Source organism: Pholcus phalangioides, unplaced genomic scaffold (genome assembly GCF_987345545.1).
Source record: "Pholcus phalangioides strain wild (caught in Gottingen) unplaced genomic scaffold, Ppha-v1.0 ptg000015l_1, whole genome shotgun sequence".
Classification (NCBI taxonomy): Eukaryota; Metazoa; Arthropoda; class Arachnida; order Araneae; family Pholcidae; genus Pholcus; species Pholcus phalangioides.
This window is the reverse complement of record NW_028301608.1, coordinates 104,972,890-104,996,237: the sequence shown is the minus strand read 5'-3', so window position 1 is coordinate 104,996,237 and position 23,348 is coordinate 104,972,890. Positions and strand designations below refer to the sequence as shown.

Genomic DNA, 23,348 nt, shown 5'->3' with positions numbered 1-23,348 from the left:
AAAATATTGTCCAGAGGGGGCCATGCATGGGCTGATAAAGGTTGGAAACACTGCGTTAATGGATAGTAAAATACATTGAGTCCTGTTAATGAGGGATGTCCGATAACGGGGAGGTTCCACTGTAGTGCTATTTGTCCAGTTACGGGCGTCACCAGCAAACCACCCAGCTCTAGACATACCGTGATGCATAAATATTTCAACCCTTTAGGTGCCTTTGAAGTTTCCTGATCCGCGTTATAACTGCCACAGAGGAAATAACTAAACACTCCATAAAAATGTCACATTTTTCTTCAAAAATATTTTTCCCGATTTCCTGTTGGTCGGGTTTTCAACGCATGGCCCCATTTGGCGCTCAGCTTTTTGTCGTGGCCCACCGATCATTTTCAGAAAATAGTTGAAATCATTGAAAAACGACTAATTCCAGAATATACGAAAGAAATAATTTCGGAATTTTTGGGCAAATATAATTTACAAAACAATGCGAGAAATAATTTCATAACCAATAAAAGAGTAATAGCATAATTATTGAAAGAATTGATTTCAAGATATATGAAATCAATTTCATATATATTTTTCAGTATAGAGAAGAAAAATAATTTCAGAATTACCGAAAATTAATAATCACATTTTGAGTGATTTCAGATTAAAATAAGCCTAAGAATTACATTAATCAGTGATTAATCAAAAACTTTTTCAGAATTAGCGAAAACAAATTAACTGATCGGAATTGATGAAATAATTTTAGGATAAATGTCTTCAATTTTTTTTGTACTTGTCTAACGCGAGGTCCCATTGACTTCTATTAAGATGCCACTAAATTACCTGAGTCGGTGCCCCGCCGCTGGCTTCTTGGGAAGTTTCAATTTCGCCCACCGTGTATGAAAGGTTGAAGATCCCTAGTGAAGGTGAAGAGCTTTATAACCTCTCCCCCTTGTTTTTCAACTTCGAGAATTATAAAAACAGCAACCAATGAAGAGAAATGCTCTGAATTTTACATTTTACACACATGATCCTACTCTCTTCGAAGGAAAAGAACAACACAGCGTCTTTCTGCATCTGTGGCCAAAATTTGAACGAAGGCTGACTCCACCCCCACTGGCAGTTGATATGACAGCTTAGGAGAGGGGGGAATGGAGAACATGTCCACGGAAAACCCTGCTTTACAGAGATCTCTGGGCTCGACATTGCCGAAATAAGAGAGGGTTTAAGGAGGCGAGATGGGTATCGCAATTGCCGAAATACATCGATATTGACATTGAATACCGACCGTGCACCAGGATTACAAGTTCCCACGTGGAAACTTTATTGTCTCGGCAATTTAATCCTTCAAAGGTCCATTGCGGAGCATCATTATATAATTTTAAAATTGTATGCTGATCACAAATACACTTTACCGAAATACAAAGCATCAAAAGTTAGGCGAGATATCACGTCATATTGCCGAGGGTTAAAATCTGAAAAATCTCTTGTTTAATCTTGAGATGGTAACGGCCGTATTCACCAGCAGAGTTTAAACTGCAATTGCAGGTGAAAGGATAGGAGATCGACACGGATTGGTTAAATTCAGGATTTTTACCAATCCGTGTCTATCTCTAATTCTTTAACGTACGATTGTAATTTAAACTCTGTCTGTGAATACGGTCTTTAGACTGGTGCAATTCGTAATGTTTGCACTTCAACTAGCCAGCTCGTGATTCTTGCCCTGTGATTTGCCAGTTACAAACCAAGGATGTTCAACCTTCAGGAAGGTGCGGGCCACTTGATTAATTTGAAAACATGTCGCGGGACCATTTAAATTTCTGGAACAGCACCACAGGACACTCAAGTGATCTAAGAATGTGCCATGGGATACTAGTCTGAAAATTTGCTGCTGGTCGCTTGAGTGCTCTAGAACTGTGACTTGTGCAGATCATTTAAGTGACATGGGAATGTGCCGTGAGTCACTTAAATGATTTATAAATGTGCCGCAGGTCACTTGAGTGATCTGGGAATATGCCGCGGTCATCAGTAAATGTACCGCGGGACACTGAAGTGATCAGAAAATGTACCGCGGGACACTGAAGTGATGAGAAAATGTGCCGCGGTCATCAGTAAATGTACCGCGGGACACTGAAGTGATCAGAAAATGTGCCGCGGTTCGCCTGAATAATCTCGTACTGTGCTGTGTGTCTCACTTAAATTACTATAAATGCGTCGCGGGACACGACTGATTTTACAATGCTCAGCGGATCACTTAAGATTGATCTGAAAATATGCCCCTAAATTCATTTTTGCAAAATTAGGTTTGAGGTTGCGGGCCACACAGATGACTCCGAGGGTCGCTTGTGGAGCTATGGATTGAGCATGTATGAGCTACACTCATTTGATGTAAATAGGTGGTCACAATAATGTGACTCGACTGTGCATAACTAAAGCACGTTTCATATTGTCAGTCAAAAACTGATTTTTCATTCGAACAGTTCGGCATCGTAGGCATGAAACCATCCATCGCACGGTATGCTTAAATAGCGGAAGCATTATGTATCATTGCACGCACACATCGCTCTTAATTATTCATTTTCAAAGTATCGTCACATGTAACACAACATATCGACAAAGAACACCAACGGCAAGAAGTTTATTTGATCGATGGAAGCGGCTATTAATAGTTACGGCAAGTAACACACACACAAAACAATCGCTACACGCTTTTGAGCACTGAAATGACGCGAATCGAATCGCAGTTATTCCTCACATATTAACGTACCATTAGCAGAAATATCGTTTGATAATCCATGAACTCTCTCTCTTACACGCTCTCTGAGAGAAAAATGCCTCGCCATAATCATTATTATACTGTACAATAGCCGATTATAACCGTGGATATTTTGAGAGAAAAACGCATTAAATAAGTCATTTATACGTTCTCTTAGAACCATTTTAACATTCTCGACTGTTAAACGACGTGAACGAGGCTATTGAAGAGGGAAATGATACTTTAATAGCCTTTACGAAATGTTTTTTTGGGCTATGCGGATCGTGATCTACAGTTCCGAAAAGTCTGATGATAAAGCTAAAATAAAATTGGCATTGGGATGTTCAAATGAATATGAACTCAATACTACCTAAATATTTGATGGACTGACCAAATGGCGGCAGCTCTGCATAGCTTGGTATAGTTAGTAACTGCATAGAAGGTTGTCGGTCTGAAATAATCGTCAGCTGAGTAGAGGAAAATGCTCAAGTAGAATTGGGATCACACAGACCCGGCGCGCTACTCATTGCTGAGCAGCGCATAAACCGTTTTTTCATGGCTAAATCTGTCAAAATCACCTCAGCCACACCTAAAAAATATTTTTGAGCGGTGCGGCGTAGCGCGTTGTAGAAGTGGTTAAACAGGGATGAGTTGGATGCGTTCAAACGACGGCAGCAGCATCGGAAGTGTTTTGTGTTTCAGATCAGTGGTTGCTCGACTCGAGTTTTACGTAGAAAACTTTGGTCTCTGAATGAATTCTAACGGGTGCTTTGACGCGTGATACAAAATAATGTGGGTACTCTAGCACCCTCGGCTCCTACGTCACTGCAAACGGGTATCTGAAGCACGTCGTCATTCGATTCCTGCACAAAATCTTGCGTCTTGCATGACCATGTGTTCAAAATGAAGCACGTGTTCAAGTGATGTGCCGAGTTCAAACGTGAATGGTTACGTTGATACCGAAGGAAGCGGCCAACATGCCCTTGCTATATACACCAAAAGTAGATTACTTTTGATATAGGCGTACGCAGAATTTTCTCAAGGGGGGTTTTTTTACTTTTTTCCCTGCAAAATAACTGTAATCTCGGATTCGGGTGGGAGGGGGTTTAGAACCCCAAACCTCCTCCCTCCCTTTGTGTACGCCAATGACTTTTGATCTTGATGATGCAGGATGTCATCATTTGAAACTTGTCCTCTTCGTTGCCGATTTAAATGGTAGCACCACGTTTTATCACGGGTCGATAACCTATATTCTCAAACTCGGCGAAAGATTTCATGCTGAACCATCTTTGCTAAGGAAATAAATGACGCCAAGTTTTATTCGTTTGAGTTAATCTAACACATAACAATGTTGCTCTCTTAAACGTTTATTCTACTCTCTTAACTATAAATACCAAACGATGCTGTGCGGCCACCTCTCGGTCATCTGATGAAGTATTTGAGTTGATGTCAGTCACGTCCAGGTTTCATTTCATACTATGCTGACTCATCTGCCATCTTTGACTGGTAACATCAGTCGTCTTGGCACCTATAAATGATAATGGGCTCGTCCATTTCTGCGAAAAGAACAGGAATGTGTCTCTCCATGTGTTTACATCATTTCCGATGCCTCGGAAATCGTTGGAGTAGTTGAGTCAGCCTGGATATTCCCATTAGCGATTAGCTAATGCGCCTAGAGATGAGGGCAGCCTCTTCGTCCTCCAAATCTTAAAACAAAAAACTGCTTTGGGTGTCCGTTATCGAGAGGTTTTACTGAACTGTGATTAGGAAAAGTAAAAACAGCGGAGAATCAAGTACACCATCGATGTGAGAGAGTGATCGTCATCCGGGAAGGAACGTGAGGTCTGACCCTTGATGACCGGATATACCCCATTTCCCATGTCAGAGATATCGAAGCGTTTTCCCAAAGGATGGGTGTATCTGGAAAGTTTTATTATAAATAACAAAAAATTGTTCACCTCAGACGAAGGCAATGAAAAAAATTTATATAAAAAATCGTCGATCTGAATTCATAATGGTTGAAAATATACTTCAATTACAAAGAAATCATTTCAGAATAAATAATGGTCTTCAATTATATTTTCCCCTGTTTTACTCAGTCCCATTGGCCCCTTCACTGTTAACTACGTGAGTAAGCTCTTGTGAATCTGGATTCTTATAAAAATAATTATAAATACCTCAGTATATATATGAGTTGGTGGCTCGCGGGCAGTTTTAATTTGGCCCGCGTTGCCTGAAAGGTCGAAGACACCTAGGGTAAGAACGTGCATCCATATCAACGAAAATGTTCATTAGCCGAATCCGTATTCGTTAGACGAGGCAGAAAAATCAAGGAAGAGATCTTTATCCGAAAAATTCGTAAGCCGAGGTATCACTCACTACGCGTATATCCTTTTAAATTCCTTGGAAGGATAATAAATCACTGATATATGAACGTAAAATATATGTTGTGAAGCTTTTCTCTCTCAAAAGTGTTTTTGATATTTAAACAGAAGCACCTGCGTATGAAAGTACGTGACAGGAATCGTTGAAACAACCTTCGATTGCCGCTCTTGTTATGACTCTTACCAAATATTCTTTACATAAAATTACACGCATAATTTATGGAGTTTCCACAGTATACAAATTTTCCCTTGGGTAATGATGAGTCCTGTATTTATTTATTTTTTAAATCAATTTGATTGATTCATGGTTATGAGTAAAAATTGCGTTAAATATCCTTTATTTCGCGACAAAATGTCCTAAATCAATTAGTTCGAGGCATATCTTCAGCTTTTTTGATGATCAACAGGATAAAAGCAATGGTTCTCAACACTGGTGGCTCGAGACAAAATTTCTACTCATGTAGGGCCTATTTTTGACGTGTGGCGGTCAACTGACCGCCCAAGTTTGAAGAGTTTGTACCTACTTAAGTAGAGGTGCGTATACATTACAGCGAGCAGAACAGTTTGCAAACAAGCTGTTAGTATAGTATAGTATAGTATAGAACCGAGCACGCCCAGGCTCTGTCGCTTTTGCGATATAAGCTCATTGATCGTGAGATCGTGGGCTTGCCGGAAAAAAAAAACTCAAGCCGGCCGGGACCAACATCCACACCCCCACACCCAAACCCCCAATCCCAGGGCACATCACCGCTCGACAAGCCAGGACAGCACCGCGGATGCAATCCCCCCTCAGCCCCGCCGACGCGGCCCACAACGCTCCAACACGCCCCGCGAAGGGAGACTCCCGGCCATCCTGACGAACCTCCACCGCGGACACGAGAGAGAACCCTCCACAGGACGGGGACACCCCCCCCCGCCCCAAGAAAAACACGGACACCTCGCAACAAGGGCCCCAACCGACGCGCCACTCCCGACCACGCACGAAGCCACCCGACCGCAGACACCCATTCCCGCCCTCCCTGCAACCCACCGCACCCCCGAACGGTCCGCCCCCCACCCGAGGAGCCACATGCGGGCGCGACAGTCAAAGCCGCAGTTTGCCAAAAGACATGTGCCACATCAGAAACAAGCTGTTACTATAATTTGTACGGTCTTGGAAATAACGAACTTATCCTTTTAGACCGCTCAAACTGGACCACGGAATCCACTTTTTTTTTTCAACGAACACAAAGCAAGGCTGCCTTAAGAGCATCATGGGCTTCTTGCCAAGTGATTTTTCTGAGGCAAATTCTCGAAAATTTCAGCTAGTTCTCATTTTCGTGAGAACCCCCCTTATCTTGAGGCCTCTCTAAGCCGTGTGGGGTGGGCTCATGCATTAAGACGGTGCTGGCACAAAGGACCCTAAAGGCAGGCCCGTTTTAACGGGGTGTGGGGGGGGGGCGGAGCATTGGCATACGCAATAGGGGTGGGGGGGTTTGGGGTTCTTAATCCCCTCAAGCCTAGATCATTGTGTTATTTGGTAGAAAAAACGTACCCCCTTGAGAAGAAAAAAAAAAAATTGAACCACCCGAGAAAATTATGCCTAGACCGTGGTTCTGTCGCCCCCTACTTGAACAGCTATCATGTAGCAAGCCGGATCCATGGCTTCGTGATGCTTTGCCACACACGGATGATGCTATCCACGTCATGGAGAAGAAGTTTTGACTCGTCAGATCAGACAACCTTGTTCCATTCATCTAGTGTCCAATTTCGGCGTTCTCTAATCCACAAAAGCAGTTTTGCAGCGAAATCAAAGGGACTGGGGGGGGGGGGGGTATATGTCCCCCTACATACTAATTTTTTTTGGCCACTCAGTGAATGAACGTTAGAACTGCCACTGGACTCATCCCGATGCCAAGATCTCTTCCAGCCAAGCTTCGTGGCAGAATACGGAACACTTCATTTGATTTTTTGACCACTGAGTGTATATGTTCCTCTTTTCCCACCTCCTGAAAAAAGTTGAAATGACGGACCTGCACAAAGGAAAAATAATGTACCACAAGAAAGGTCGTGAACTCACAAACGCATTAGTATCCCTCTTGGGGAGTCTTACCTTGCATGTGTTCTGCTCGATAATGTATACGTGTCTTAATAAACCGCAATTCGCAATAGTGTTTCATTATCCGGGATTGAAATTTTTCAGTAATTTCAGCAATAATTGGCAATTTTTCTCAAATATTGCTAATTTTGGCCAAAATTGTGATGCCAATGCTCTGTATTTTTTCCATATTAAGGCTCCTGGTTATTGAGACCATCGAGGAGAAATAAAGTATTTCTTCTCTAACGGCCGTATTCACCAACACAGTTTCAACTGCGATCGCAGGTTAAACGATCAGCGATCGACACGGATTGGTTAAAATCCTTAATTTAACCAATCCGTTTCGATCTTCAATCCTTCCATCTGCGATTGCAGTTGAAACTGTGTTGGTGAATACGGCCGTAAGATTGAGACGTATTTTTGTCGAAGAAATATGGTCAGCCGTAGACGACCGAAATGTCTGGAAATATCCCCGAAAATTCGGGTCATGACCTGCTCGCAAAAAAAAAAAATTGCCAATAAGAATCGTTCATTCACCGAGCTCAGAATGTGAAAAGCACAGGCGTCAGTCAACGTGTGGATGATGCCCCTCGCTCCATAAAACAACGAATGAAAAAAACTCTTTCTGCGAAAATGTTATAAACGACCGCTCCTGATTCGACAAAATACCGTAGTCCGTGCCGTCAACAGCACCACCTATGATGACAGCTCCGGAAATGAGAGACGAGGTTATGGGATATACCTTTTAGCGAAGCGTCCAATCAGGACGCAGGATCCCGGTATATCTGGCATTCAATTTCCAAGATGGCTTGCAGTATAAATATGACCACGCTTGTTTACGTATCGAATTATAAAAATTCAATTTTAATGATCGATAATCGGTCACGTCCGTCGCAAATTGATCAAATTCGAGATCTTGACAATGGCTGAGCTGTTACAAAGGACCACAAGAAACAATTGAGATCCGAGATCGATTATTAAATTTAAAATAAAATAATATTTATATTAATTTATTTCTCCTCTTTGTGGGAAGAAGTCTCCCAGTGGAAAACAGAAAGAAAAGCCCCCCACGAACTCTTGGAGGAGCTGTTTCGATTCACGCAGGCAAGTCCCGGTCATAAACAAATCAAAATAAATTCGTTTGATAATTATAATACTATTATAATCTATAATTAATTTTATATTCATGCGAATATAGATATGACCTAGTTAATGAGAATTATATTTTTAGGGTGAGGAATCGTCACTGTATTGATGATGGGGTCGTATTAAGATCTATTTATTGGTGATCATTCATTGACCTAAGATGACTTCGAGGTAAGGGTTGATTACACTACAATCATCATGGTCTAATTATTAATTTTCATGTTGAATGTGGGATCTATAACAAATTCAACATTAATAGTATTTTGTGTGCTGATCTACATTTGTTTTTCTTATTGATGTAACAATCGAGACTGTCTTTTTTTATAATAATGAGATAAATTTATCACCGGAGCGTACTACTTTGGTAAAGCGGGAACTTCTTTCTCTTGGAGTTTTCACGTGGACCTATTTCGTGTGAACTTATAGTATAAAAAAATTATAAGGTGTATCGCGAGATGTGAGTGAAGCGCACAATTCATTATGTTTTCTTGTGGGTGTTAGGAATGTTTGAATAGAAATGGATATGAGCGAGGATGGACTTCATGAGCTGAGGTAGGAGAATAGGGGAGATGATGTCCGCGTATATAGTACTTTTTAATGGTTTGAATCCTACAGGATTTTCTTTTCTGATACTACTACTACTAAACCATACATGCACCTCATCCATGTATTCTTATGTGGAACGTCTGACGAATTCATACATGTTGGAATGTGTGTCCGTGCTGTGAACCTAAACGTGAAGTTTGTTTCCGTGTAATGCTTGTTATGCGTAGTGCTGCCACTTGCCATCAAATTTTCTAACTGTGAGTGAAGTGCGATGATCTCGCAAGATACTGAAATATGTTGTACTCTGAGATGGCGCTGACATGCTATAACGTGTCAAATTCCCAGAATTTTGGAAAAGGATGCGTAAATATTTATATCATGTGTCCCATGGGACGCATTTGATAGTAGTAGGCAATGAAAGTAAAAGAACCTAGTTATAAGCAGGTAAATTGATCTTTTTATTTAATGAACCTAATGGATTTAACATGTTTTTAGAAATAAATTATTTATTTGATTCACGAAGATACCAGTGAATGATGTTGGAAGGCATACTTTAATTTTTTTTCAACAGGAACCCACTTTCACTCAAAAAAGACCCATTTGGTCAATAACCTGGGTTGCGTGACTCAGACAAATTAGAGTACAGTGGCATCTCTGGTACTAGTGTCAATACCTATAGAGTGAAACCTGTCTAAAATGAACAGTTGCATGAGACAGGAATCTGTTTGGAAACTAACAGAAAAATAGTCTAGTGGATAATTAATACTTTTTCACTCATGGGGAAACCTCTTTGAGATAGAACTGTATAATGCTGAAACGGTAGGCATATTCAGTCTATATGTAGATTAAAAAACCTGCTGAAGTGTAAAGAATTTTTGACCAAATGCAAGTTTTTTTCCTTTGGATAGGAGGAAGTTAAATCGTTCTGATTGCCCTTTTTTGTGAGGGAACCCTTTCACTTCTTGGAAAAACGAGAAACGATGAATTCTTGTTATATGTGTGATCTGGTTTTGGAAGTAAGGGGAGGGGGCTTGATATATTTACTATTCAGAATTCAGTGAAAGCCTATTTATATATAGGCTATAGCAGTGTTTCTTAACCTTTTTTTGCTCGTGGCCTCCTTTGAACCATATTTTTTTCTTGTGGCTCCCCTGTCTTACCCAGAATCTTCAACTCTCGTCTAGAAGAAAGATCCTTTATACATATTGAAATGATTTATACTGAATGAAAATTTTGCAAAGAAAATTGGCCTCCAGACCACTGGCCTAGAATTTATTGATCTTCCCGCTAGTCCGAGTTCTATCAGGACCGTCTCAACACCATGGCCCCCATCAGGCAAAGTGATGCTATGGTAGTCCCATACTTAGCTGGAAATAAACAGCCTAGATATTTCCTACTTATTTTCAAAATTAATTGTACTATATAAAATATCATAAGGTGGGGTCACTTATGGACATGAGGCCCCCCGGGCATGACTATGACCCCTCACCAGAGTGGGACTGACTGAGCTGCAACCCGGGGCCTGATGTGGTTTCATTATTTTTTGTTTTTCACACTATAAATTTAATATAGAGATGGGGGGGTCTGTGAAAAATCTAGCCGGGGACCTGCAAAAAATTAGGGAACTTGTTACAAAATGTAGGTGGTGAGGCCCGGGTGGGTCCATGTCCTAAGACGTCCCTGGTTTTATGGGTGGTTTTGTTGGATTCTGTAAGTGTATAGTCATTAATATAAAGGCTTTATTTCTTTACACCTTAATTTTTCTCAGCTCTCTGCAGCCTTCCAAACCACCTGTCATGGCCTCTTTCTCCATTTTCTTCTGTGGCCCCCTTGAAGTATCCCAGTACCACTAGGGGGCCATATGGCCCCTGGTTGAGAACCACTGGGCTATAGCATTTCATTTACGATGAAATTGTGGCTTTTATTACAAAACAGTCATGTTTCTTGAAAAAATTTTGATAATTTTCATTTAAATTAAGAAGAGTAAAGGCTAGAGAGAGACTGAATTATTGTTCACAATTTAGCTACAAATCCAGGTCTCCAAGATGATTAGAAAGTCTAAATTGGCGTCAACGGGAAATATAAAATCTTCCGTTTTCATGACAATGAGCTTTCCTTGATTGAAAGGGGTCATCAAGTCCAGAAAATTAAAAAAAAAACACCTGACCTTTATTTTACTCAACAACGGTCATGAAAACAGTATCAATTGAATACAACATGACTTTGTTAAAAGTATTTTGCAAGCCAAGGGGAGTCAAAAGTGTTTCGAACCTGTTTGGTGCTCATCTTGATCTTTATGTAGGAAATTTAAATTCCTGAATCAATTTTGGGGGCAGAGGATTACAGTGCCGCCCCCCCCCCCCCACTACAAACTGACCAAAAATTTGGAAAAAAAATTGATATTTTCATAGAAAAATGAAAATATAAAAAAAAATACCCTTTTTTATTATGTGTGCTATAAAGGGGATAATATATTATCGCAGACTGGCTGATTCAACTTCAATAATTTGTGCTGTCTTCCGGCTTGAATTCATTATTCAGTTCAATTGCAGCCTGGAATTTGTCAAGCTCTGTGATGAACTATATTTTTTAATAACCATGTCGAATTGAATTTTCATCCTGCTTATAGACAAGTCAGTGCTCTTAATGTCTTATAACTAACAGTTTTTTTTTTTGCATATCGTCCTCAAGATTGGACCGGCTGTTTTTACTGTTAGAAAATGGATCGTCACCAGTGACTAGGAAAGCTGCAGCTGCACAGCTTGGGGAAGTTCAGAAACTTCATCCCCATGAACTACACAATCTCTTGGCAAAGGTAGGTTGTGTAAGCTAATATAACTTGTAGAATTTATGCTCGTAAGTGATGTCTTTAGGTATAATTTTTACTTCCTCTATATTATATTTCCCATAAATATGTATATTTATGCACTGTGATTATAGAACTTACAATATACTTATTTTTTTTTTATCAGAACTTATAGGATTCCCTGTATCAGGGTATCCTATAAGTTTTAATTTTCCCTTTACCTCATCAACTGCTCGTTGTAGAGGTGCGATTTCATTATTAAAAAATGCTCAAAATCACTGTGCCAGTTTTGAGAGTAAAATACAGCGTGTCTCGCAAAATAAATAAAATCTAAATTTCTATGTAGTTCACCTGTTTGCTAACTTTCAATAAAGGGGTCATTCAAGTATTACGTTAACATCGGGGGGGGGGGGGAAGAGGGGTTTTGGATTTGCTGACTTGGGGGGGGAGGGGGTTGAAGGTTGCTTACGTCATCAACCACCCTTTTTGAAGATATGGAAATATTCTAAGCTGCTGACAAGGAGGGAAGGGGTCTTAGTGTTTTGCTGATGAGGGGGTCAAAAATGGATAAAAATCTGCTGAGGTAATACTTGAATGATCCCAAAAGAGTTTTTCGTGAGGCAAAAAAAAGTTTCTAAATGCTGTATTCACTAAGATATTTGAATTCAAAAATATGGGAAAAATTTGGAAAGACGCATGGTAGCCCAGGTCAATAGGGTACTCGCCTTACCAAAGGATGTTTAGAGGTGTCGCGAGTTTGATACCCGGTCATCTGTTGTCATTTTTGTATTCATTGTAGGGTATGCACACATCTCGAAATCTTGATGGCATTTTCATTTTTTTCGTCTAAGCAGAGGTGGCTTCAGAATTTGAACCAGAACTTTGAATTTTTCTTAATTCGATGAATCTTCAAAATAATTTTGAGTTTTATCTTTGAACACAGGTTAAATTTTCAGCACCTTGCTAACTTCAATTTTACTTCAAAATCGAACTTGTTTACCTGAACGACAATATAATCAGCTACAAATATGGTATTCTATGGGGTTTTTTGCACTTCAGAAAATGAGTAGATAGCTGAATAAGCCTGATGTTTAAGTACTCGATTGTTTAGAAATCAATTTCATGTATTTTTGTATTTGTTCACTGTAGTGCTCACACAAGACAGCAAATTTTGAAATTTTTTCTGAAATTTTTTCTTATCCCGAATACAAAATATCAATTCCTAAGTAATTTGGTTGGCTGAACACAAATCTGACCATAAAAAAGCTGGATTGGCTCTGGTTTTCTTTGTAATTGCATATTTAATAAATATATGTGCACAATACAAATGCATTGCAACAATAAGAAAAATAAATACTCAAAAAATAAGAACAAATAAACCTAGTAAATATATAGAGCAGCAAGTTCTCAACCTTTTTTGACTCAAGAGTCTTTTTCTGGTGTATAATTTCTATGGTGGAGTCCCTATAGGTCTACATTTTTTATTTGTTCATAAAAGTTACCGATTAATTTTTATTAATTAAAAAATATTTATAATTATTTTTCTTGAAATTCACTGCTTATTATTATTTTTTTTTTTGAGCGACTGCGGAACCCTGGTTGAAAACCACTGATATAAAGACACAATACTAATATACATAAAAACATCTTTAAAAATGCATAGATACACAAATACGGTGATCTCTCATGCGTCAGTGCAAGGAAACAAGGGAAAAAAAGACTTTCATGTGAGAGAGGCGTATAAGTGATATAGAGCAGCAGAGCAAAGATATAACATTATTATGCTATATCTTTGACCAGGCGTGCAGAAATTTTGTCTTATAATTGAGAGAACCATAGTCTATAAGTGAGAGATCACTGTATAGTGCTGATTTTCAGTACATTAATTCTTAACATGACATTATTATCAATAAGAAAAACAATAGAACTTTTTTATAGTGATATTCATACTCAGCAGACCTAATTAATTCAGGATCATGTATTTTTATGTTGAACCCACTTCCATTGTTGTCCATAGATTCCACTCTTAAACCACTTTTTTTTCACACTTTACTTGGTGATATCACAAAAACAAGAGCCCATAAAACTTTTTCATGGTGACTTTTCCAAAACTTCGCATTAATTTTCAACAGGTTAAAATCATTTGAAATGGTTGGATGTAATTTTATTGTTATCCAGTGTTGTTAGTAGGTTAGACTTATTATTTTATGTCAGGGGTTCTTAACCTATGGGTTGTGATCCAAACTTGGGTTGCAGAGGCTTCTGAGATGGGCGTTCAGCTTCTTTAACACACACAGCTAGGGACTCTTGAGCTATGAGTCCCAACCCAAACTTGATTTGCTGCGATTTCAGAGAAGGATTATATGAATCCACCATGGTTTTACAAACCATTTACAGGTACACTTAAAGGATTGTACTAACCACCTGCATCCAATGGTTTTAAGTTATTTGGTCATGACTTGAACTTGGTCCTACGGGGGCTGAGTTATAAAAATCCACTCACTGCCAGGGTTTCTTGAGGAATGAGTTACGACCCAAACTTGATTCACAGGGGCTTCCTAGATGATTCATGCAAATCTACCTATAGTCCTGTTATTAATGCATCACTGGTTTCACTAATTTCGAAAAACAAACAGTCCTATGCGCCATGAAGCTGAACTTGTAGATTTTAGGTAGCAGATGAAAAAAGTTATAAGAACCCCTGGTTTATGTCAATAAATGATGAGTATGTAAATGTTTTTTATTGGTGTTTTTCTTCATCAATTCAAGGTTCGGAAGTATCTCCAAAGCAGTTCATGGGATACCAGAATTGCTGCTGGTCAGGCAGTTTGTGCCATTTCTTCTAATGTACCTCCATGGGATCCATATCCTATTGATGTCCAACAAGGTATTTAAAAACTGTGAATCATTCTTTTTTTCTCTCTATAGTCTACTTTTTTAAATTTTTATCATATATGTCTGGTTTTTCCAGGTTAAACTGTGGTTTAAACTGGTACATCAAAAACCTCAAATATTGCTTTTCAATTTTTAAAATTCCCATTGGAAAATACACACATTAACTGTATGTAATGTTTGAAGTGCAGGAGTTTGTCCTGACGTTTATTTGTAGGGTCCTGTTTTTGTGAAAATTTTCCTTATTTTCATGAAAATGGTCACTAGTTTTGTGAAAAGTAAGTAATTTTGTGGAAAGCAAAAGAGTCAATTTTTAAAAGGGAGCATTTCCATTTTTTCTTAAAATGCACTTTTAAATGGTTTGCAAATCTTTGGAATAATCTCTGTCAGATTATGCAACCAGGATTATTCAAGCGAGAATATTTTTCGTAGAAATTACAATGTAAAGTTAGTCATTTCTATCTAAAGAGAACATAACTACCTTTTTCATATACTTTCATATACTATAGTCATCTAACGAGGAGTGTCTGCTGTTGGAGGTTCCGCTATATAGAATGATTGTATTTCTTATATTTCTTACGTTAATGACAAGAGGGCAATCAGGGTACCTTTCTGGTCTAAGTAAAACCTTATGGAATCAACAGGTGACATAGAAATTTCCAATTTTTGAGGCTTGACCAGCTTTAATTTTAATCAAAAATTAACATTTTAAATTTTCTTTCAAAATGAAGCATTTTCGAAATTCAAATGTGTGTGTGTGGATAACTCCCTTGAATGTTAATCAAGAAACATAGTATTTAAATGTTCTTCTACCATGGGGCCGTTCAAGTATTACGTAAGCAAATTTTCAGCCATTTTTGACCCCCCCCCCCTCCTTGTCAGCAAAATGTCATCAGCTTTGCCCCTCTGAATCCTAACTCATATTTTCATAAAAGGTGGTTGCTGACGTAAGCATTATCTAAACCCCCCTCGTCATAAAAAGTCAGCAAATCAGAACCCCCCCCCCCATCGATGTCATCATCGATGGGGGGGGGGGGGGTTCCCCATTCCCACATGCTACCTGTTGGGCTATTTTCTACTTTTGTAAAGCAAACACATTCTTTACTTCTACTGTAAATTTAGCAAAAGTGGAGATCTTCCCTTTTGAAAAAAAACTCCTCATTTAATTTATCACAAAAGAAGTGCCGGATTTATAGTTTTGTTAATTTATATTTTGTCAGGGGTCCAGAAAACGGACCCAAATTTTGGCTTAACAGACCCCTGGAGTGACTGTTATTCAAAGCATAAATACTTGATATGATTGTAAAATAACTTCCTACTCTCTACAAAACTATTTTAGACAATATATATGTTTTTTTCCTAAAATATACAATTTGAGTAAAGCATGACATAAAAACTGAAGGGGAAAAACTATGAAATAATTGGATAGTCTTCAATTCAAGGTGATTGTCTATCTTTATCTTCCAAAATTTCTTCAACGACTTATATACGTGTATGGATATAAACATCTGCTGTACTCTTTTTATAATAGATAGGTGTTTAAAAAGTTCTTTTCTGCCATATATGTAATGTTAATTTCTGTTATTAAATTATCTAGGTAATCACTGATGCTTGAAACAATACCCTTATTGTGCATAACATTAGAATACATCTAGCAATCAAAATACTAATTTGTAGGACTAAAATGTTCTTTAATTTGGCAGTGCTGGCTTGTATATGATGCGTAAGAAACACTCCTGTATCTTATTCTTAGCGCAAAAGTAAGAATAACTAAGTTTGACTATGATATGATATATTTACTAGCATCTGAAAGATGCAATGTTTTTCCAATTGAAGCTGTATCTAAGTGTGCAAAACAATGCTTTGGGCATAAAGTCCTTCCAGCTCTGCTTTGATTGCAAATAGTACAATTTAAAACTGGATTTATACAATCTAAGCCAAAAAATTTTTATGTGAAAATAAATGAGTTTAATTAGTGTATTAACAGATGCTGTGTGAGATTTTTAATATTGAATAAAATTGTGGGTAGATCAGAAAATAAAAAATATCAAAATAGAGATATTTTATATCTACAAAACTATTCTGGGAAGCTGAAAATGAACCATGAATTGAACAAGAGAGCCTCGGATAACAAGAGTTTAAGAACCACTGATCCAATCATTTTAAATTCCAAAAAATAAACAACAAGAATTTTATTCATACAAATAACAAAAGATATGACCTCGTTGAGTGCAGATGGAATGAAAACGACTGACCGATTTTCTCTCTCCCCCCCCCCCCCCCAGAAGCATGCATTTTCGTTCACAACTGCAGTACCATACATTATAGGTGCACCACAGTTTTTCCGTACTCAAGAGCACATCAGATCAAGACCGCAGTTTATTAATAATTTTGAATGGCAGCTTCGATTTTTATTTTTTTCATATACCTCATAGAGATGTAAAATGGAGTACACACACAAATATAGTATATTAAGCGATATCTTATTCAACTATTTTTTTTTTTCATGATGAGAAAACTCTAGTTTCATTATGACATGCACAATATGCAGCAGTACCTCAAATTAAGGAGTTTAATTCATCACTGGAAGCTGCAAAGTATTAGAGATATTTATTTGTCTTATTACCCATACTCATGTAAAATTCAATTATCTTGATACAGTAAGGCAATTGATGTCATCTTCAATTTGAGTGCACAAGCTTATATGTGTGTTGAGTGAGCTTTTTCTAATCTATTTGTTGTTTGTAAGTATAACATTGATTCACATGTTGGTATATTTTTAGAAAATATGTAAGAATGTATTTTTTGCTTGTAAATTGAATCACTCTATTTTTTTATTATATCGCAGAAATATTGACTTTGCAAATCGTTATAGCAGACAAGTTTTTTTTTGGTCTATTACACAGTGAAACATCTTGTAATATAATGTAGTGAAAAATGCTGATCTTTACAGATAATTATAGTGGATCCCACTTATAACGTTCCAGCTTAATAAGACTTGTTTTCCCTGGTCCGATCTTTTGCCAATGCTCTCCCAAATTTCTTGCTTTCAATGTTTTTCCATGACAGTTTTTGAAAAAGCAGGATCCACGTTTTAAGATATGAATGAAAACTACTCTTTTTACTACCATTTTATTTTCAGTCATGTTCATCATTCTTTGTATTTTCGTGAAAATAAAATATATATATATATTCTTAGATGGTCTAAAATCAGAAGTCACTTCAACAACGTCAATGGTTGGTCGCATGAAATTCTCTGAATTTGACATTCATAAAGTCATTCAAAATGGCAGTGACCTGGGAGCATCAGAGGGCAAAGAATTCGATTTGGAAGAAAATCCATGTGAGTGATTGTTTGAACGAAACTATTCTACATAGAACTTATGTTTGTACAAGCATTTAAATTTATGGTTTCAGTTTGGATTTTGTTTTGAGAGATTTTGTCATTTTTTTCAATCAATTTTTTTTTGAGAATATATGCAGTGGAACTTTTCTTGATGGTCTCCTATGAAGGGGGGGGGGGGGAAAGCAAGGTCTTTTCAAAATGTATTTTTTGCTGGTCTGGAAGTTTTTCCCCATAATCCTTTTATTGATTTTTCTCTCCAATATATTCCTCCGCCATGATAAGTACTGCATTTTTATGAGATGGATATGTAGAAAGTGAAATCATTTGCATAATTAATAAAGCTTATCACTTAGATTAGTATTCCATGCTATGGAAATGATTATTATACAAGGATGACATCACTCTCGGCTACCATACGAAAGTTTTTAACAACTGGCTTTTGCGAACATGAATTTTTAGAAAGAGAAAATTCAACTGCCTTTGTGCAGGGAATTGAACCCATATCCTTTCACTTTCCAGGTGAACACCCTAGACGTTGTCTTTCTTTCCAAAAATTCATCTTCGTAACAGCCAGTTATTAAAAACCTTCAAATGATTATTATGTATTAATGCATTGAAACATTTAATATAAGTAATTTACATAACATTCTTCAAACGGCAATTATTGTGTACTTACGAAAATATTATACAGGGTGAGCACATGACATGCTCTGCCAAATGAAAGAGGGTTATAGCATAGCTGCCAAGTCTCCCGAATTTTTCGGGAATCTCCCGAATTTTAGCTTCATAGCTCGACATCCCGAAAAGTTCTTAAATCTCCCAAATTTTTACGAAAATCACAAAAATCCCTAATTGTCCCTTAAAATTCCCTACTTCATTAAAAAAATCCCTGCTTATGAAAACAATCCCTAAGGAATTTCTTGTGGGGCATCTTTTTTTCCCTTTCGAAATGACGTCACACGTCGTAAATGGGGAAATTCCCTTTTTAAGGAAGTTTTACAAACCCTCTGATGGTAACAAGAAAGTTGTTTGTCTTATCGTGCAGGGAAATGGCTTAGCAGCCAATAGTCCTGGATAATAATTGAAGATTATAGTCACGCGCATATGGTCAAAATTTCTTTTGTTATAACGTGCGATATAACAAAACACGAATACTGATAAGCAAAAACATATTTAATCAATTTTAAAGATACTTATTCCGATGAATTTCCTTTCATCAAACATTCCAGAAGAGGGCCAACTTTTCCTTTTTGTACAAGTTGTGTTACGGACATAAACATCGGTCATGGAAAGACTGCCATCATCACTCGTGAAATGGAAAAAAAAACCATCAAGCAAGCGTTACAAAAAGTCAGTGTTCTTCAAAAATTGACGGTGTTTTCCTTCATCTTCCGATGATTTTGCCGTCATTCGCTCAGAATGTTTGTTCACAGCGTTTCTGATTGAACACAATATTTATTTTTACATCATTGAAGTTTTGGCCTCCAATTTCACTTGTTTTTTGCGTAGGAATTTTATTCCCAAGGGTTTAACTTCCATGTGTGTAAAATCCCTATTTTAATTTGACTTCAGTTTTTGAGTAGGTATTTTATTCCCTACGCTCTAACTTTTATATTTGGAAAATCCCTATTTTATTTGGAAAAATCCCTATTGTATTTATTAGGGAGTGGTTTTAGCATAAAATACGGGTTTGCGCGAAAATCTCCCGAATTTTCATTTTCAAAAGTTGGCAGCTATGTTATAGATGAGCCCAAGGGGATTACCCCCATCAAACCTTTCCTATTTTGAACAGTTTTCGAGTTATGTTGGAAAATTCATTATGGAAAAAAATACGTCAAGTCTGAAATAACCTGAGTTTGTGAAAGACCTACACACAGACTTGGTACATAGTTGGAAAGTGTAGAAAAGATCCTATAAAGTGCATCAGTTTCATTGAAATAGCTGCATTTAATTTTGAGCTACAAGCATTGAGAAATTGGCAAAGCTCAAAACCAAATTACGTAAGCACCCTTCTAGCTACAATCGGTCAAATTTACCAAAAACTTGCCCATTGTTCCAGCTTTTGAAAGATAATCTACAATAAACTGTATCAGTGATTTAGTTCAGCAGAAATTTGGTTTTTTGTTTGCAACATATCATTGAAATGTGCATTCGTTAAGGTAATTTTAGTAGATTTTGGGAACACTTCAAATTTTCATTTCACCAATCTCTCGGCACTTGAAGCTCACCATTAAAAACAAGGTATCCTGTAGATAGAGCTAATGCCACCTAATAGGATTTTTTCCTGCAAAATGAAATTGTCATCAAAATCTGTAATCCCCAATTCTGAATTTTCATCAAATATCTCTTTCGGCAAATGATGATTTATGTGATGTATTGTGAACAAAAGGCTAAATTTCTCCTGAACCAGAGCACTGATATGGTTTATTTTAGGCTCTTTTGTTTGTGGAATTGCAATAGAAAATTTTTTCAACTATTTGAATTTCAACTTCGCAAATCTTTCAGCACCTGTAGCTCGCCATTAAATCTAGATATTTCAATAAAATTGGTGTGTTCTTATAGGATTTTTTCTTGTACTTTCCAAACATGCGCCTAGTTTGTGTATGTAGGTCTCTCAGAAACTTCACAAATTTGGGTTTTCCAGACTTCACACATTCTTTTCCATAATCGATTATCCACTATAATTTGAAAATGGTTTGAAATAGACCAAGGTGTTGTTAGGGTGTTTCGTGTTCCACATGAGCTCGTCTATTCCCCCCCCCCCTTTTCATTTGGCAGAACATGCATGTTCACCCTGTATAGCACTATATAATCTAATTGCTTGTAATTCCTATAAAAATACATTTTATATTTGAATTCATGTATAAAAGTTTATTGAAGGATGAAAATATATTTCAGTAATTTTCTTTATTTTTTATTTTGAAGTAATGACTGCTAAAGAGCGATTGGCTGTGCAGCGAGAGAAATTAAAGCAACGCTTAGGTCTGACTGGTGTTGTGCAGTTACTCACTGATACAGACTCCTTGATTTCAAATGAAGATATGATGGATTGCTCTTCGTCCAATCAACAAGTACAATCCAATAAGGTAAGTTGTTCAAGAAATTCATATTATACTGAAGCAGAACGAAAATTTTTTCAGAGTAGTGAGTACTTGCTACACTGACTTTCAATACAAATGCAATATTCTATTTCAATTGTATGTGCTTAAAAATTTGAATGTTTGCATGGTCAGTATCGAATGTTGTAATGCAAAGTAGTGTAATTTTATTATAGCGGTCATTGTCTGATGTCTACCGTTCAGAGATAACCCAGATATCATGCGGATTAGGTCCTCAGAAGTTGAATCGAGTCAGGAAATTAAAGTCTCAAGAAGGGAAAGATGGAAGTGTTTCTGATTGGTAATCAATGAATTAGTAGTCTTTTAATCAGCCACAGTTGAAATGTATTTGGAAATGCAAAAAAAGTTTGTTTTGTTAAATACAAGACCATTATGATTTTGAATGAGATACGTCCTCATAAATCTTACCATTTTCAGATCTTTTTACATTTTTTTGTATTTTGTTTGCTTCAAATTTAAAAGCCTCCATATAAAAGTTATGACCCAATGAAGTTCAGTGTATATGTTACGACCAAAGTCAGAGGTCCAGCCAGTTCATGAATTGTCTGAGAGTTTTGGCCAAAATCTGATTTTCAGAAATTACTAGTGTTTTTTTCAGGCTTTGGCCGGCGAATTTGCAAATTGGCCAGAGATCTTTGGCTAAAGTTTGGTGAGCTGATGTAGTACAGTCTTGCAGGCACCACATCCATTTTTTTACATCACCAACGTGTTTGATAATGGCTATATATAGTGGCTGTAATGAATTAGCTCCATGTGGCAAAAGAAAGGAAAAAAGCTGATTTGAGAGGGAGAAAACCTCTTATTTATGCAATATTTATAAAACTTATTTATGCAATAATATAGTCGTATAAGTTTTCAGTGAAACTTTGAAAACAATATTATTGCACTATGTGACCACAATATGATTTGTTTCTTACATGAATCAATATGAAGGTAATCACTATGGCAAGAGGAAAATGAGATAATTTCTATGAGCTAAAGATGAAATGTTGTTGCTGATAAGTTAAAAAACCTTAAATTCAAGTTTTTTACCTTATTTTAATTTTTTCACCCTTTCAGCAGTAAGGTTTCATCTTTAGGTCATAAAAATCTGAGCCCCTTATAGTGATAATAATCACTAAAGTGAGAGCTGTGGCTGCCCTCTACAGAGAAAGTTGCAGAACTTTTACCTTCTGGAGGCTGGCAAGTCTGGGCTCAGCTTGGTGCATCAGTGTTGGTGTAGAACCTTCTGGTGGACGTATATTGACTTTTTTTCAAGTTGCAACTAGAACCTAATGTTTTTATACCCACTGAAATACCACTTTTTTTTTAAAGTTTTTTCCTATGTTTGAATTACCTAGTATGTCAAAATGAATGTTTTTATGTTTTCATATGCTATGTAGATAAGCAGGTAATGCTTTAATTTATATTTAAATGCCCCCTTTCTTTCTTTAGTAACTGCAATGAAAATCCAGCAAAGAAACAATGTCTGACAAATAATTCATGTGAGGGAAGTAATGATTCTTCTATACCTGAACCCACAAATAATGATAGCTTATGGGAAGAGGTAAATTTGTAAAATGTAATGGCTCATTCAAATATAACACAATTTTATGTGTAGCTCAGTTTATTATTGTAGATGATATTCCTTATTTATTTCCTCAGTCCAAAGAATGGCCATTTGAATCATTTTGTGATGAGCTTATGCAGGACCTTTTCAGTTCATCTTGGGAAGTACGCCATGGAGCTGCTACAGCCTTGCGAGAAATTATAAAGCTCCACGGCAAAGGTGCTGGGAAAGCCACCGACTCGAAGACTGAAGAGGTACTTTGATAGCCATATTAAATCACTATACCAAATTCGTTAAATGAATTTTCTAATAAAATTAGTTTTTATTGAAACTCATCTTTTCTTTTTGCTTCTTTTTGCTCTCAGCTTGTGATGCAGAATCAATTGTGGTTGGAAGATGTAGCCCTTAGGCTCACGTGTGTTTTAGCACTTGACAGATTTGGTGACTACATATCTGACCAGGTATAATCACGTATTTCATTCTGTGATTGAACTAAAACCGTATGCAGCAAGTGAGAGAATTAAAAGTTGCATAATTATTCTTTTTTTATAAACACAATAGGTCATTGCTCCAGTCAGAGAGACGTGTGCTCAAGCATTGGGTACAATAATGAACATTATGTCACCAGCAAGTGTGGAGGGCATACTGCTGATTCTTCTGGAGTTGCTGAAACGTTCAGAGTGGGAAGCTCGACATGGTGGTTTGCTGGGAATCAAATATGTAATTTCAGTTAGAAAGGTGGGTTGGAA

General features: G+C 37.2%; 1 protein-coding gene across 1 annotated transcript in view; it reads left to right on the top strand.

The window, feature by feature from the left end:
• The first annotated feature begins 8,007 nt into the window (after positions 1-8,007).
• Hel89B (histone acetyltransferase 1) overlaps positions 8,008-23,348 on the top strand; it is a 54,517-nt gene continuing 39,176 nt past the window's right edge. Inside the window, exons 1-11 of the mRNA XM_089245021.1 lie at positions 8,008-8,299; positions 8,427-8,512; positions 11,579-11,702; positions 14,463-14,580; positions 17,785-17,928; positions 20,857-21,017; positions 21,206-21,330; positions 22,485-22,596; positions 22,695-22,853; positions 22,965-23,060; positions 23,161-23,337. Coding sequence (XP_089101147.1) covers positions 8,502-8,512; positions 11,579-11,702; positions 14,463-14,580; positions 17,785-17,928; positions 20,857-21,017; positions 21,206-21,330; positions 22,485-22,596; positions 22,695-22,853; positions 22,965-23,060; positions 23,161-23,337 — 1,227 coding nt within the window. The 5' untranslated portion in view covers positions 8,008-8,299; positions 8,427-8,501. The remainder of the gene's footprint in view (positions 8,300-8,426; positions 8,513-11,578; positions 11,703-14,462; positions 14,581-17,784; positions 17,929-20,856; positions 21,018-21,205; positions 21,331-22,484; positions 22,597-22,694; positions 22,854-22,964; positions 23,061-23,160; positions 23,338-23,348) is intronic.